This window comes from Nicotiana attenuata, chromosome 9, assembly GCF_001879085.1.
Source record: "Nicotiana attenuata strain UT chromosome 9, NIATTr2, whole genome shotgun sequence".
NCBI classification, from domain to species: domain Eukaryota; kingdom Viridiplantae; phylum Streptophyta; class Magnoliopsida; order Solanales; family Solanaceae; genus Nicotiana; species Nicotiana attenuata.
In genome coordinates this window covers 43,823,555-43,838,308 of record NC_031997.1, presented here as the reverse complement: position 1 = coordinate 43,838,308, position 14,754 = coordinate 43,823,555, and the positions used below count along the sequence as shown (strand labels likewise).

General features: G+C 36.3%; 2 protein-coding genes across 2 annotated transcripts; both read left to right on the top strand.

The window, feature by feature from the left end:
• On the top strand, nucleotides 1,902-12,388 carry LOC109232339 (phosphatidate cytidylyltransferase 1-like). Its single transcript, XM_019398070.1, has 12 exons — nucleotides 1,902-2,086; nucleotides 2,616-2,738; nucleotides 3,500-3,753; nucleotides 7,324-7,475; nucleotides 7,686-7,827; nucleotides 8,281-8,437; nucleotides 9,760-9,807; nucleotides 9,898-9,984; nucleotides 11,382-11,510; nucleotides 11,606-11,662; nucleotides 11,834-11,917; nucleotides 12,005-12,388. Exons 2-12 carry the CDS (start codon nucleotides 2,670-2,672, stop codon nucleotides 12,092-12,094), a joined length of 1,269 nt encoding a protein of 422 aa, XP_019253615.1. The 5' UTR covers nucleotides 1,902-2,086; nucleotides 2,616-2,669; the 3' UTR covers nucleotides 12,095-12,388.
• LOC109232338 (PRA1 family protein D-like) lies at nucleotides 13,446-14,419 on the top strand. Its single transcript, XM_019398069.1, has one exon. The coding sequence runs from the start codon at nucleotides 13,545-13,547 to the stop codon at nucleotides 14,049-14,051; it is 507 nt and encodes a 168-aa protein (XP_019253614.1). The 5' UTR covers nucleotides 13,446-13,544; the 3' UTR covers nucleotides 14,052-14,419.

Genomic DNA, 14,754 nt, shown 5'->3' with positions numbered 1-14,754 from the left:
GGGGGGGGGGAGGGCTTCTTCTTTTTGTTTGCACTATCTGAGATCGGAGAGAGAGAGAGGACTCAGATCTTGATTTGAGATCTTCGAGTTCCCCTTCGAGTTTGGCGTTTCTTTTCTTTTGGTCCAGGGAAGAACTACGCGATTTTGCTAGGAAATCCCCACAGACGGCGCCAAATTGTTTGACTCAAAAGTTATTACATACCTTATGAGTATAAAACAATATAAATAAATCACGGAAAAATCATAGCAAACCGTAATAATCCGTTGGACCAAATGAAGGAAACGAAAATAAGTACTCAGGATTAGGGGGAGAAACATTAGAAGCCTTTATTGATAATATTGGTTTGGTCTGCCTCTCCATGAAGAGGTTCAGAGCCTTACAATGGTGTTCCTCTTGCCCATAATTTGGGTATCGTTGTCTTTTTTTTTCTCTCTATAGTGGTGAAGAAGAAGCCCCCCTTTCTAAGGTTTCCTCTCTTGGTATTTATAGCTGTGAGCTTCGTGAGCTGGCAATAAGTGGCCGTGACCACGTTGGGATTTCGCCTTCATGGTGCCGGATGGGCCATGGCCTTGCTGATCGAGTCAGATGCGGGTTGAATATCGTTAATTCTGAGTAGTCGTGCCACTAATTAATCATGAATTAACTTAAGACGGGATTAGCTTCGTTAATTATCGTAGGGTCTGATTCTGACCCATACACCTTTCCTCTACAAGATTCTAAACTTGTGTTTATGGTAGAGCATAGCCTTTAAAAGAGCATAAAAGAATCATTGATTGTGAAAATTGTAAAATTAATAATTTTATCAAGTGAAAACATCTTGTAATACATTTGGAGTAAAATAACTGAATGCTGAGATTTCCCTCTTCTTTATTAATTTAACCGTATTAAGCAGAAAATTTCAGCCATGAAATTTATGCTTAGCTTTACTGTGGAGAAACTCTGAGCCTAGGGTCTCTTAGAAACAACCTTTCTATCCCTTTGATGTGGGATAAGCTCTGCGTACACCCGACTTTCCTCAAACCCCACTAGTAAAATATTGCTTTACTATAGAGAAAAATTGTTATTTATAAAAAGTAAAAACCCCCTCGAAAAGCTTATCAAAATTGGGAAAAAGCTATAATGGCATTTGTCCTTTGACAACCCACTGAAAAAGAAAGGAACAAAAAAAGATGAAAAACAAGAGAAAAAATTGAATAAAAATAAGAAGGAAATGAAAAAAGAGAGGAAAGGGAAGGAAATAAAATGCCAAAAAGCACATCCAATTCTATCAAATTTAGAAATAAATATTTTCTAATTAATTTATAAAATATATTACAAAATAGTCAGAGAAAATATTTTAATTTTGTTTATATTAAGTATAATTTCAAGATTTTTAATTCCAACTCACTTCCCTCTATTATTGGTTTAGCTGGAAATTTTAACAGCCAAAAGCTCCTGAAGTGACAAGTATTTATCATTAGCTCATTGCTCCAGATAGATAGTGTGTTGACATTCTGCCCCTTAATGCTTCTATTATTAATTTTGACATATTAAACAAATGACTCATTAATCTTAATCACACTTTTTTTAATTAACTTAGATATTCTAGATTTAACTATTGGATATTCCCAAAAATCTGGAATTTAGCTTGAAATTACATAAATTTTACATGAATAAACTCTTCAGTTCCTTGACTTTTTTTTTAATAAAGGATCAATTCCATTTTTTTGGCTAGGAAATAAAAATAATTTATGTTCCTATTAAGGAATATCTTTTGGCAAATAAAAGCCAAAGAGTGCAATATGAAACCACAGCTTTTTAAATTTTCTTTTTTTTGTTTTTATCGAAAGCATGAGAATAAAGACAGTGATGCCACTACTTTTGGACTTATATTTTAGGTATTTATTTATCGTTTACTTAATAAATTGTTAAGTACGGAATATAGTTTTTAAGCCCCATATAATCAGGAACATTCAAGAGGTTATAATTATCGAAAATCCAAATTTCAATTCTACTGGTATAATTCCAAAAAATTTACCCTCCAAATTTAACCAAAAAACAAAGCCATAACTCAGAAAGTTCATGTTTTTGCTCCCACAAATACAGGTATAATCTCTTTAATTTATCCTCTCTACACAATATGTTTAAATTTTAATTGGCTGTGCTATTTTCCACTGACTGTTTAATTTTTTTTGAACTTATTTAATTTAAAAGAATTTAAGGTTGTTTCGTTTTTGGAGTTCTTTTGATGGTTTAAGACCCCTTTTAGCTAAACAGTATTTTGTTGTTATTTCTTGATTGTAACTGTCTAAATTGTTGGTTTATTTAATCAAGATTCAATTTTTTTGCTATGTTTGATCGTATTTCTACTTGGCTTGATTAGGTTTTATGAATTATTACAAATTCTAGTTAATTTTTTGTGTGGGGTTTAAAAAGGTTTGAACTTTTCAGTTTTCATAAGATGGCAATGCTTACTGAAATGGTGTTACTTAAATTATGTTGTATGTATTTGTATCTTTGAGCTAGGTGAGTATCATAAATTTAATATGAATAGTATTAGTCTCTGTTAAATTCCATGATTTTGGCTATTTTTAGCTACTTTTGCTTCTTATTATTTATCTTTCAAATATTCTAGGTGGTTGTAAGTATTCATGCATTAGTAGCGGAGTAAGGATTTGATATTGAAGCAATGCAAAAGGATAGTAATTCTGGTGCCCCTGGAACACCACGACTACGTCGTCGCAGAGGATCAAATGAGGTGACTTTCCTTTTGTTTCAGTGTTTCTAGTGACTGGCTGCATTTTCTATTTTTTTTTTTCTGGTTGCTCTTAGTCGGTGTTAATCGCTTAAATTTAAGAATGAAAGAGTATAGATGAATAACAGAATGACATTGAGAGTTAATGTGCCATTTGACAAAAGTAGTGAATTACTGTCTCAGTTCCATCTTATGTGATGGTATGGACTGAATATAGAGTTTAAGATGTTAATTTAATTTTTGTATTGTAATAGTGGTAGTGAAAAAAATTTAATGAAGTAGTGGTTCAAAATTTGTTTGATAGTCATGTTCGTGCCGCGCACTAAGGGTCTAACTCAGGTATTTAAGTGGAGACAGGTAGAGGGGCAGGTCCATCATCCCCGAGTTTCGTAGGCTCGGACTAAAGGGTCAGCTCCATACGGATTTCTCGGTCATAAAAAAAAAGTTGTTTGATAGGAAAACATCACATTAACATTTAAAATTTGAATAATTAAATATGTTTCAACTCTTGAAGATTGTGAAAGTGGTATCGACGGTAGAATAACGTTATCAGTATGATGGTGTGAAACAATTTGGAATGTCTTGTCATATAAACTGGAAAAGGGGAGTTCCTTATTTTTTTTGATAAGTAGTACTCCTATTATTTATTGCTTATTCAATTTTGCAACTAGAAAATGCTAGATTTTGGTTTTCGGTATCTTGTAGATGCTACGTGTCTGAAGTTGTTGCTGAAGTTCTTTTTCTCCCTCTTCCTGAAATTTCAGGTTCCTCAGGAGGTTGTCAAAGCAAATGGAGCCCATTTGCTCGTTGACGATCGGAGCAAGTATAGGTCAATGTTGATCCGTCTATATTCAACTCTCTGGATGATTGGCGGTTTTGCTTTCGTCATTTACATGGGGCATCTTTATATTTGGGCTATGATAGTAGTTATACAAATTTTTATGGCAAAGGAGTTGTTCATTCTACTTAGGAAAGCGCATGAAGACAAGCAACTTCCTGGTTTCAGGCTATTAAATTGGTGAGCAATATCATTCTTGTATTTTACTTTCCTGATAAATTTTCTTTTGCCATTGGACTTCTTGTAAAGGCAATATATTTTACCGAAAAGTGAGTTTGCATTGAAGAAAAACGTGAATGGCATCTTCAGAGTGGTTTTCACATAAAGGACATTGACTGCAAATCTGAAAGCCTCTTTTGTGGAGGTTGTTCTGGGTGAGGCATGCCTCCCTAGCCGCTGGCCAAGAGAAACAGGAGACTTTCAGAGGGGCATTATTATGCCGGACACTCTTTGATGGAAAAGTACCACTGTTGTCGTGAGAAATAAAGGGTATGTAACAAAATTTCACAGAAAAAAGACTGTTGTCCTCTCCAAATGAAGGAATCGGATTTCTGGTGATCTAGAGCGAAGTTGCTGATCAGTGTTAACAAATCAATGTCCTTTATACTTCATAATCATTTAAGTTCCTCCGGAGGAAAAGATAATCCTAGTGAAGTGGAAAAATAAGCTATCATGGCGTTGTAAAGAGAAGAAATCCTGAAAACTGTGCTTTAAGAGATGAGAGACTCAACCAAGCATCCTCCCAAAATCTAATTTTCCTGCCATTGCCAAGTAGAAAACCATAATTTTCAGTGAATTTGTCTCCATAAGAATGCATATGCTTCCAAATTCCATGAGGTTCGGTTGATTCTTTGGTGAACCGAGGATTATCCAAAGTGAGCTTTTCAGCCAATAATCTTCCCCATACGTTCTTATCCTTGTTGAATTTCCAATACCATTTTAAAAGAAGACTTTCATTATGGGACTTCAAGTTCTTAATCCCAACACCTCCGTTCTTCCTGTTTCTGATATCATTTTCCCCAGCCATCGAGAGTTTCCCTGTTTGCTCTATTCCATAGGATATCTCTTCTCATCTTGTGAATACGCATTAAGATTGACACCAGTGCTGGAAAGAGGAACATGCTGCTGGTTTGAATAGCATCAGGAACACTATTTAAGAGTGGCTCTTCCCCCTAAGGATATATACTGCTATTTCTAGTTTGCCAATTTTTGTCCATTTTCTCGAGAACTCAATTCAAGATATTGATGGATTTGTGCTTCCCAGATTTATTGTTGGCCGAGAACCAATGTTGTATTGTAGGATGATAGCTCGTTAGTGAATATTTGAAACTTAATTTAACGGGAAGAGTGAACTTTCTGAGAAGTCGATGTGAAGTTCGGGGAAGGCCACGAAAGGTTCTGTTTCAACTTAATCATCCTATAATTAAAAATTAGTATATAGTGGCGTAAAAGGTGATTAAATTGAAAGTAAACACAAAGTTCAGAATGGAGAGAGTAACTTATTTGAACTAGAAAAGAATCATATGGATTGTTTGGGAGGTCTATTGGCGAAGTCTATCAATTATTGAAATACAGTATAGTCAGTCTGTGAACTTGAGGCCACAGGAGAGTTATGCAGAAGATGTAGGAAATCAGACCAGCTATAGAAGTACTGCTTATTCTAAAGCTTCAATAAGTTCGATAGATCTCTTCGAATAGTTGCGAATGAAGGGAAAATGAGAATTGTGACTAGCATCCCAAATTTTCCTTAATGCAGCTTTCTTGAATTTGGATGTACAAAAGTTCTTGAAGAAGGGTATGTCTGGCTGATCTTCCTTCCAACAAAATCCCTGCACCTGAAAGCTATCCTAAAGTGGCAAAGATGGAGAAATGTCTTGACACGATGGTGAAGGTAAAAATGGACTCGAAATGTTTTTTGGTTGAGGAGGATTCTCTAAAACCAGTAGATTCTTCTTTTGAAGGTGCCCAATGGAGTATTTGATGATGTTACATCAGATATTCCAGCTTGCTTGAAAATTAGGAAACGAGCCTAAGAGACATGAAAGTTTTTCAGTAGGAGTTTATGTGTCAGATATGAACAGAATGTTCTTCTGTTCGAATTTTGTTAAGACTAAAAGCAGAAATATTAAGGTGTGTGAATGCCACCTGGGAGAACACAAGCTATCAGTGAACCGGTTCTGCCCCAACTCTGTTCCCATTTTGATTAGTCATGCCGTCAAAGTCAAATATCCATGCCCTCCTCTTCTGTGACAGCTATTTCCTCGTCCCTTGTAGGATATTAGGGGAAGAGATGGACTCCTACTATACCTGGATTAGACTCTTAGGGACTATCTCTTCATCTTTGGTTAGATGAAGTTTTAGAGCAACTGGTGACTCTTCTGGCGGATGATAGAGTTAGATGCTGCATCTAGATAAGTGGAGCCCGGCAAGATTTGAAATAGAAGTTGTGGAATTGATATACGAGGTTCCAATTTGGGTTAATTAACAACATTGCTAAGTAGTTGTGGGAGATTTTCACTATGCAGCCAGAATGTCGAGAAGTCTGGCATCTATGACATAACACCGTACCCTTGAAGATGATGAATAGCTGTAGGCCAATTCTCTTTTCCCCATTGGTTATTACAAAATGGAGGGGGAGGGAGACGTGTTTAACGGGTCAAAAAATTCATGAAAAGGTGTAGCAGCTTCCCAATGAGAGCACTTGGAAAAAGAAAATCTTAATCGGAGTACAAAGTGGTCAGTATAGGATGTCCAAAGCCAGGTTTAGAGCCAAGTCCATCCTATACCGCGGTCATTTGGTACAAAGAAAAGTTGTACATGGATTATAGTGCGTGGATTAGTTATGTAGGGATTAGTAATACATGGATTAGTATTTAGTAATACATGGACTATTTCTTAACGGGTGTTCTATTCATTGCACTAAATTTGGATATAGAAGATATCATTTAAAATATTTATTTATTTTTTTGAATAAAAAATCAATGAGTTTACAATTATACCCTTGGATGCTTGGCCTTCATTGGCTTCTAGGAAAAAGTCAAGGATAATTTTGTCCTTTTGGTGCTTTATCCATGTATAAGTTATACATAGATTAGTTATTCCATGTTGTTGGTGGTATAAAATAATATACCAATTGGTGTATTAAGTTATACAAGGATTAGTTATACATGATTCAAAAATATAAACCAAACATTGGATAAAGTTATACCATGATTATTTTCCTTATTCATCATACCAAACAACCCCTTAGGGGTGAAGCACGTGAAGCCTAACTTTGGTGAAGCACGCGGAATGGCTATCTTGAATAGTAAGTCACCCACATTATATGCTTCCTGCTGTGGTGAGGTCCAAAGTGCAGACTTGCACGTGATGGACCGGATCCAAGTGGAAATTGAACTCGTATCTGGTCTAGGTTAGGTATATTTGAACAAAGAGGGAATTCTCGAAATTACTTGATATTGGTTTAGCTAATCTGGTTCATGTGTGGACTTGGGACTATTTTAGTTGGCCTGTGATACACAGACTGAAACCTCCAAGCTGTCAGGCTATGGAAACTAGATAAGCAAATCTACAGTTGCCTTTGCATCACTTGAGCTCACGGTTGCCTCTCTTGAGTCCCTTCATTAGTGATATATATCTGCAGAATGTAGTTTGAGAAGCTTGGGAATTTATATTACAAGATTGACGCAATATCCTAGTGTTTACTGGTTCTCTTTTCTGTTTTTGCTTATTATATTATATTCTTTCCAGGCACTTTTTCTTTACAGCTATGCTGTTTGTATACGGACGCATCCTGAGCCAGAGGCTTGTCAACACGGTTACTTCAGACAAATTTTTATACAAGCTTGTTAGCAGATTTATCAAGTATCACATGGTCACGTGTTATTTCTTGTATATCGCAGGTTTGTATGGGCTATTTTATCGTACTCATTCAATGTTGCAATGTCGACAATCACTTGTCCATTTAACAACACCCAAGGCATATCAAATCACAAATTGTTCTGTATACTGCTGCCTTATTTTCTCATAGTATGAATGACTTTGTGACTGACTGCTGGATTACTATCTTTTGCTGGTTGAGTTTTATTGTTTTCCCTCTCATTTGAAATCAGGTTTTATGTGGTTCATTTTGACATTGAAGAAGAAGAGGTACAAGTATCAATTTGGCCAGTACGCTTGGACTCATATGATTCTGATTGTAGTGTTTACTCAGTCCTCTTTCACTGTAGCCAATATTTTCGAGGGAATTTTCTGGTAAGACAGCTTAAATCTATTTCTTCCATTTTGAATAGATTTTCTATTTCATTAGTCTTTCACTTGTCGGGATTTTATGTTATTTTAGTGCTGAAACTATTATTTGAAGACTCTACCCTGCCCTTCGCTTCTTCTAATTGTTTTGTTCTCTTTGGTAAGTAATCATTTGGACTAATTTCAGGTTTTATATTCTTTCCTCAGCGTGCATATGTCTAGTCGAAAGATAGAGGGCTTCTTGTATGTTTTTGGAACTGACACATTATGCCACATCTTTTGGCCATTTTCACAAGTTTTTGTTCCACTAATAGTTTTTTTTCTTTCTGAAGCTTGACACAAAATTTAACAGGGCTATTCTTCTTCTGCTACCCCCCACCCCCCCCCCCCCAAGTTGAAATAATGCAACAAAATTGGACATGGATATAGAACTTCAAATAAAGGTTTACTGTAATGCAGGTTCCTTCTTCCAGCGTCACTCATTGTCATCAATGATATAACTGCTTATATTTTTGGTTTCTTCTTTGGAAGAACTCCTTTGATCAAGTTGTCCCCCAAGAAAACTTGGGAGGGCTTTATTGGGGCATCAGTATCAACCATTATCTCCGCATTTCTGGTAAGTGGTTGTGTATTTCAGAAAAAAATGCATGGATTTGTCTCTAGTTTGGAATTTGTGAATTGATGACGGTGTACATTGGTCCTTCCTTTTTGTATGTTTTTATGCCAGTTTATCAAGATAAACTCTATGTAATATAACATGCTACTGACATCTTATGCTCAAGTTTGTTCTGCTTTCTGCAAATATGTATCAAGTGTTGGTTGTTGTAATGTTAGAGTTAAGTGTTAACTGTTAATTATTATTGTTAAGCTGCTCCCTCGCCGGTTAAATAGAAGACGTGGAGAGTTCCCCACACCCATAATGGGTATCTTGTGTCTAGTTATCAAACTCTTTACTTAGTTTTTCCTTCTCTTAATTATATCACATGATATCAGGAGCCCATACAATTTCGGCAGAGACATTGGTAACTTCCGCCTACCGGCTGGTGGCATTATACTGTTGGTTCAGTCAGCTTTTTTCCTCTCCTCTCTTACATAATATTCTTGCCTCTTTTCGATGACCGGCACCAACCTTATCTTTGGTGCCGCGTCTCTTTCCGCTAACAGTTTCGGCAACACAGCCTCAGCCTCTATATAGCCCTTCCGGCTATTGTTATGTCAACAACTTCTCTACAAATATTTTGATGACTAAACTTCCCTGTGAGATTCTTGTGATTAGAACATTTTTGAGAATTTTCGGGCAAGTTTTCCACAACCATTCAGACGACTATTTGCTTTTTATGCGTAGAATAAGCTAACTCAAGTTGGTTTTCTCACCTGGACTTTGAGGGGTCGTGTTAGTGTATATGAGTTACAATGTTAGAGATAGTTTAACATGTTACTCCCTCCGGTCCACAATAAGTGATCAATTTGCTTTTGGCACACCCATTAAGGAAATACTAAATTCTAGACGAAAATAATTAGTGTGACTAAACTACCCTTCATTAAATGTTGCACAATAGTTATAGTAGCACTTACTTCTCTTCTCAAATGTGAGGAGTAAATGACTTTTTAGGGACACGTACATAAGGGTGATTTTGGAAAAACAAACTGAATTTTTTCTTGATTATATAAATGGACACTTATTTTGGACCAAAATAACAAAGCAAATTGGTCACTTATTGTGGACCGGAGGGAGTAGTATTTAGTTAGTCTCTCACAAATATGACATATGGATTGTATGTCTTGTATTGTGTTGTCATCAAATTATCTATGTATTCTCTCCCCTTCTCGTGTTTTTCCCGCACCTACTAAAGATTTGTCTTCAAAACAATGATTTGAGAAGGGTGTATGCTTTTTCCCTGTTCTGCTAATTACTTTCTGTTGTGTGCTAATTTGCAGCTTGCCAATATATTTGGTCGCTTCAGGTGGCTAACATGTCCTAGGAAGGTAATGTTTTAGGGTAACGTCTCTCCCAATTAGCTTGAGAGATTTGCTCCTCTGTTTTGGAAACCTTAAGTTCCAAATTGTTTAATGCAGGATTTATCAGCTGGGTGGCTTGATTGTGATCCTGGCCTACTGTTTAAACCAGATTATTTTACTGTACCTGAGTGGTTTTCTGCATGGGTAAGCGAATTTCCGTCAAAACTTCGACATTTCAAGTTTTATTTTTTTGTTGTTGCTTTGTTACTGCTTTCATATTTACTATTCTAGTGACTTTGGTAAAACCTTGTATCTTCATGTTGTTACTCCCACGCCTCAACTGTTAGGCCATTCCTTTGGCAACCTGAAAAGTGTGAATCTTTTATTATAGAAATTGATCTAATGATTTAGTTTGAATAATAAGACATCATAAAACTATTGAAGAGCATAAGGATAACTGATTTACTTTTTTTAACTGCTACTCCTTCCTCTGAAAGAGTATGGTAAACCAACTAAATGTCTGGAAGATCATAAAACTACTACTATTGGCAAACTGTAGAATCAAAAATAGGAATATCAAAATGAATGCTCATTAAATGTGAATTTTTTGGAGGCAAACTAGCTTTAGTAAAATTTGGTTGGTGCAACAACAAAAAAAAAAGGAAAGGAGAAAAATGTGAGTGGTGCATTGCAGATAGTTCATTTTGTTGATAGAGTGTTGCAGATGGCTAATTATTTTGGAGACCTTAAACTTTTAATCATCTAATAATCTAAAAGCTTGTAACGTTGCAAAAAATAAAATATAAGAGGCTACAAGAAAAACCAGAAGAGGTTGCGATCTAAAATTTTTATCAGTTCGGGGCTTGAAACAAGGTTGGTGGTGTGCACATTGTTAACTTAAAAAATTCTATGAAGTATATCAATGAATATTAAACATGTCATATTTTTAGAAGCAAAAACTTGTTTAGACGATTTTGACCACAATGAACATCCTCACTGGTGGGCAAATTTTTTGAACATGCTTTGAATATTAATGTGGGTACACATTATCATTTAGCGTAAGTTAGCATGATGTTGGTGTGTGATAACAAATATTATAATATTAACTTATAATAAAATATTATGACACAGCCTGTAGATTAGTTTTGTGTGAACCAAATGCTCTGAATGATTTGAAATTTCTTAAGATTTTATGTTACCATCTCAAAAAAATAAAAATAAGAATGTTATGTTACCATCTCAAAAAAAGGGGCAGCCCGGTGCACTAAGCTCTCGCTATGCGCGGGGTCCGGGGAAGGACCGGACCACAAGTGTATGTTATCATCTCAAAAAAAAAAAATCTTAAAATGTTGAGCCTTGAAATAGTAGTATTTTTTGGAGAGGTGTTGAATGTATACAACTGCAAGTGGTTCATTTTGATTGTCCTAAACACTCGACATGAGATTATCCGGCAATTCATCTTTTTGAAAAAAAAAGATTTCCTGTTATTTGCCTCTTCTTCGTTATGCTTGTGTTATTATTAAGCTTTCTGAAGTCAATTCAAATCCTTTTTTAGCTGATCCAGCATTGGCATAACCCTTCACTAATTCTTACTGGCGCAGTTTCCTTGGAGAGAGATCTCTGTTTTGCCTGTGCAATGGCATGCCTTGTGGCTTGGCTTGTTTGCATCAATCATAGCGCCTTTTGGAGGCTTTTTTGCTAGCGGCTTTAAGAGAGCCTTCAAGATTAAGGTTCAATGTTATTACTTCATCTTGATTTTTTAGTTACCCTAGTGGGATCGTTGCTATTATGTTGCAATCATCTTCTCTCTCTCTTGGTGCTATAGGATTTTGGTGATAGTATACCTGGACATGGTGGCATCACAGATAGAATGGATTGTCAGGTGAACTAAATGAAGTGTCGCTTTCTATACCTTATTAGTAGGATCAGTATTTCCATAGACCGATAGATTTCTCCTTCACTTCTCCTCCTACTCTGGCCTGTTAGTAGTGCTTTCTAGTTGTAATCCGAACTATCAGTTTGTGATATATTTCTTATGTGTACGTTCACGCAGATGGTGATGGCTGTTTTTGCATATATCTATCATCAGTCTTTTGTGGCGCCTCAGAACTTGTCAATTGAGATGGTCTTGGATCAGGTACGTGGCTCAAGTGACATGAATTCCATGTAATTTCTTGTTGAAGTATTTCTGTTGGAGCTGATATACTTGCTCCATATAATACAGATAATAATGAACCTGAGCCTTGATGAGCAGCGAGATCTGTACTTGAAACTTGGGCAAATCATCCAGGAGAAAATGTTTGGAGAATCCTGAGCACATATTGTATATGTTTTCTTTTTTTGTTAGCGTCGCTGCTGTTGACATTTTGCACACTGTACAGTGCTGTCACCCTCCGGCCTCCTCCTCCCCCTCTCTCTGTCGCGCTCTATTTTGTATTGCTGGTTTGTTTTTCTCCTTGTATTCTTTAGTAGTTCAGTGGATTGCTACTATATTGATCAAATTATAGGCAAGATAAAGCATCATCTATGAAACTGCAGAAAGCTAGATATTGTTATGACATATACTTGAGACAAATATGATTGATTCAAAAGATGCATTTAGCTCCCATGGTCTGCTTCTTGTAGCTTATGAAAACTGTTCTTCATAGTATTCAATTTTTCAGGTGCTATCTTTGTCACTTCACCATGTTCTGGTTCAAATAATTGGAAGTACTGACTCTTGCTCATATAGGCGGATCCAGTATTTAAAGTTTCTAGGTTCACAACCAAATATATATATATATATATATATATATATATATATATAAAGCTGTTGGGTTCACGCGAACCCGCCCCTGTGCAGAGATGGACATAGGATTTAAAGTTTATGGGTTCCTAATGCGACCTTAAGTAAATATACAATAAGTATTGATATTTAATTAATTTTTAAATATATATAGGGTATGTGAAAAAACTATTGGGTTCACGGGAACCCACATGTAATAAGCTAGACCCGCCCCTGTCGAGGTGCCGTCTCACCGTAGAACTACTGTGAGCGATCTAAAGTAATTTATGACTAACCAAGTTGTTCAACGTCATCTTAAAGAGCTGAAATATAGCAAATGAATGGATAAAGTACTTTGATTTTGTTTAGCAAGAACAAGGAGGCTTTCAAAATTGTGGTAACTGTTCTAAAATTAAACTTAGTAGTCATATATGATGAAGTCTTGGAAAATGATAGAGGATACACTTGGAAACAAATGATTTAATCAAATTAGTTTCATGAGAAATGTAATCCTTGAACAAATGTATCTTATCACCCTCGTAGAGTACACTATAGTAGCGAACACATTAACCTCAAGCGTATGGCATAATGGTCAGTGAAGTGGGTCGAGAATTACGAGGTCTCCGGGGCAAAAATGCTAGGTGATCTCTTCCTATTTGTCAAAGTTTTGGGGGACAGAGTTATTCGGTACATCTACTAGCGGAAGGTAGTAAGTATACCGTAAAATAGGTACCCCATGAAATTAGTTGAGATACACGCAATCTGACTCGAATACTCATTAAACTATATAGGAGCAAAAGGGGTATGAAGCAAATGAAAGTTTGGGTCAAATCGATATTTAGCAATATATTTGGGGTACAACTGAAAGGCAGTAGAAAAACTATAAATCTTGGTTCCACACTTCCACCTATAAACCCAATTACTTCACCTTATATTCCTCATTTACCGAATCAGCTTCGAATTTTCCGACCCGAAAAAAAGAAGAAGATCAAACTTCCTAATGTCTTCTCCTCCGCCGGACGCTGGAACAATTGCCGCCGTCACCGTTCGACCGTGGCCGTTATTCATCGATACCGCTGCCCTCAGCCTCCCAATCTCATTCTCCGACGCAACATATCGGATCAACAAAAACCTCCGTTATTTCGCCGGTAATTACGTGCTAATCATCCTCTTTATCCTATTAATCACCCTAATTCTACGTCCAATTTCACTCGTGCTGTTCCTAATCATCTTCGCCGGTTGGATTTACCTATACTTCTCCCGTAATGAGCCGTTGGAGCTGTTCGGCTTCGATATTGATGATAGGTTTGTGTTAGGGTTTCTGAGTTTGGTGACTGTCGTTGCGCTTCTGGTTGCTAAGATTTGGACGAATGTTTTCGTTTCAATTGGCTTTGGGATTGTGATTCTGTGTGTTCATGGTGCACTTAGGGCCCCGGAAGATCAGGAAGATTCACCTTATGGTGCTTTGCTGTCGGAAAGTCCCAGAGGGGATTATACTATTGTTTGAAATTTCATGATTGAATATTGTTTGAATTTTAGGGCAAAATTTGAGTTGGATAGTGTAACTAGTATTGTTAAATTGATGGAATTGGTTTTGGTGAATTCTATAGAAATGTGGAGAGTTGAATTTGTGAAACAATTGCGGATTTTACTTCTTTGATGTAGTTGAATTTCCTTGTTATGTGCTAGAGGTAAACTAGTTTTAACCTGGCTGTCAGTCTACCGCAGGCTTGGGAATGGCAATGTGAGCAGAGCTCGTACTGTTGTTGTTATTGTTGTGCTAGAGATAAACAGCGTATTTTTTCGGATTTAAAGTGGTTGCTGCATTGCCATTAATGATGATTTGGATGGTCAATGTGATTTGTTGAATTTCAATGTCGCTTTTTTTTTTCATTGGTATATGGTTGAGTATAGCCAAAATTGAGTTGGTAGTGGAATTAGTATTGTTTAACGTTGAAATTTGTTTTGTTGACACTTTCGAGATGCGGGGTGTTGAATTGATATAAAGATTGAGGCCTTTTGTCTCTTGTTGAATTCTATGTTGGGAAATAAACTGGTGCTGTTTTTCATATTCTGCATAGTGATTGTTTTTGGTTTCAAGTCTCACTGCCACAAAAATGTCTGCATGTGCTTGGTCCAAGTAACTAGTTATGCCTGCACTTGAGTAGGTGTATTGCAAATTTAAAATGAATATCTAAAGTGTCTTCTTT

Excerpts from the sequence above, each read along its gene's own strand:
- LOC109232339 (XM_019398070.1), top strand. The coding sequence starts at position 2,670 with ATGCAAAAGGATAGTAATTCTGGTGCCCCTGGAACACCACGACTACGT. Across the intron at positions 9,808-9,897 it reads GGCTAACATGTCCTAGGAAG|GATTTATCAGCTGGGTGGCT; the intron begins GTAATGTTTTAG and ends TGTTTAATGCAG. Across the intron at positions 9,985-11,381 it reads CTGAGTGGTTTTCTGCATGG|TTTCCTTGGAGAGAGATCTC; the intron begins GTAAGCGAATTT and ends TTACTGGCGCAG.
- LOC109232338 (XM_019398069.1), top strand. The coding sequence starts at position 13,545 with ATGTCTTCTCCTCCGCCGGACGCTGGAACAATTGCCGCCGTCACCGTT.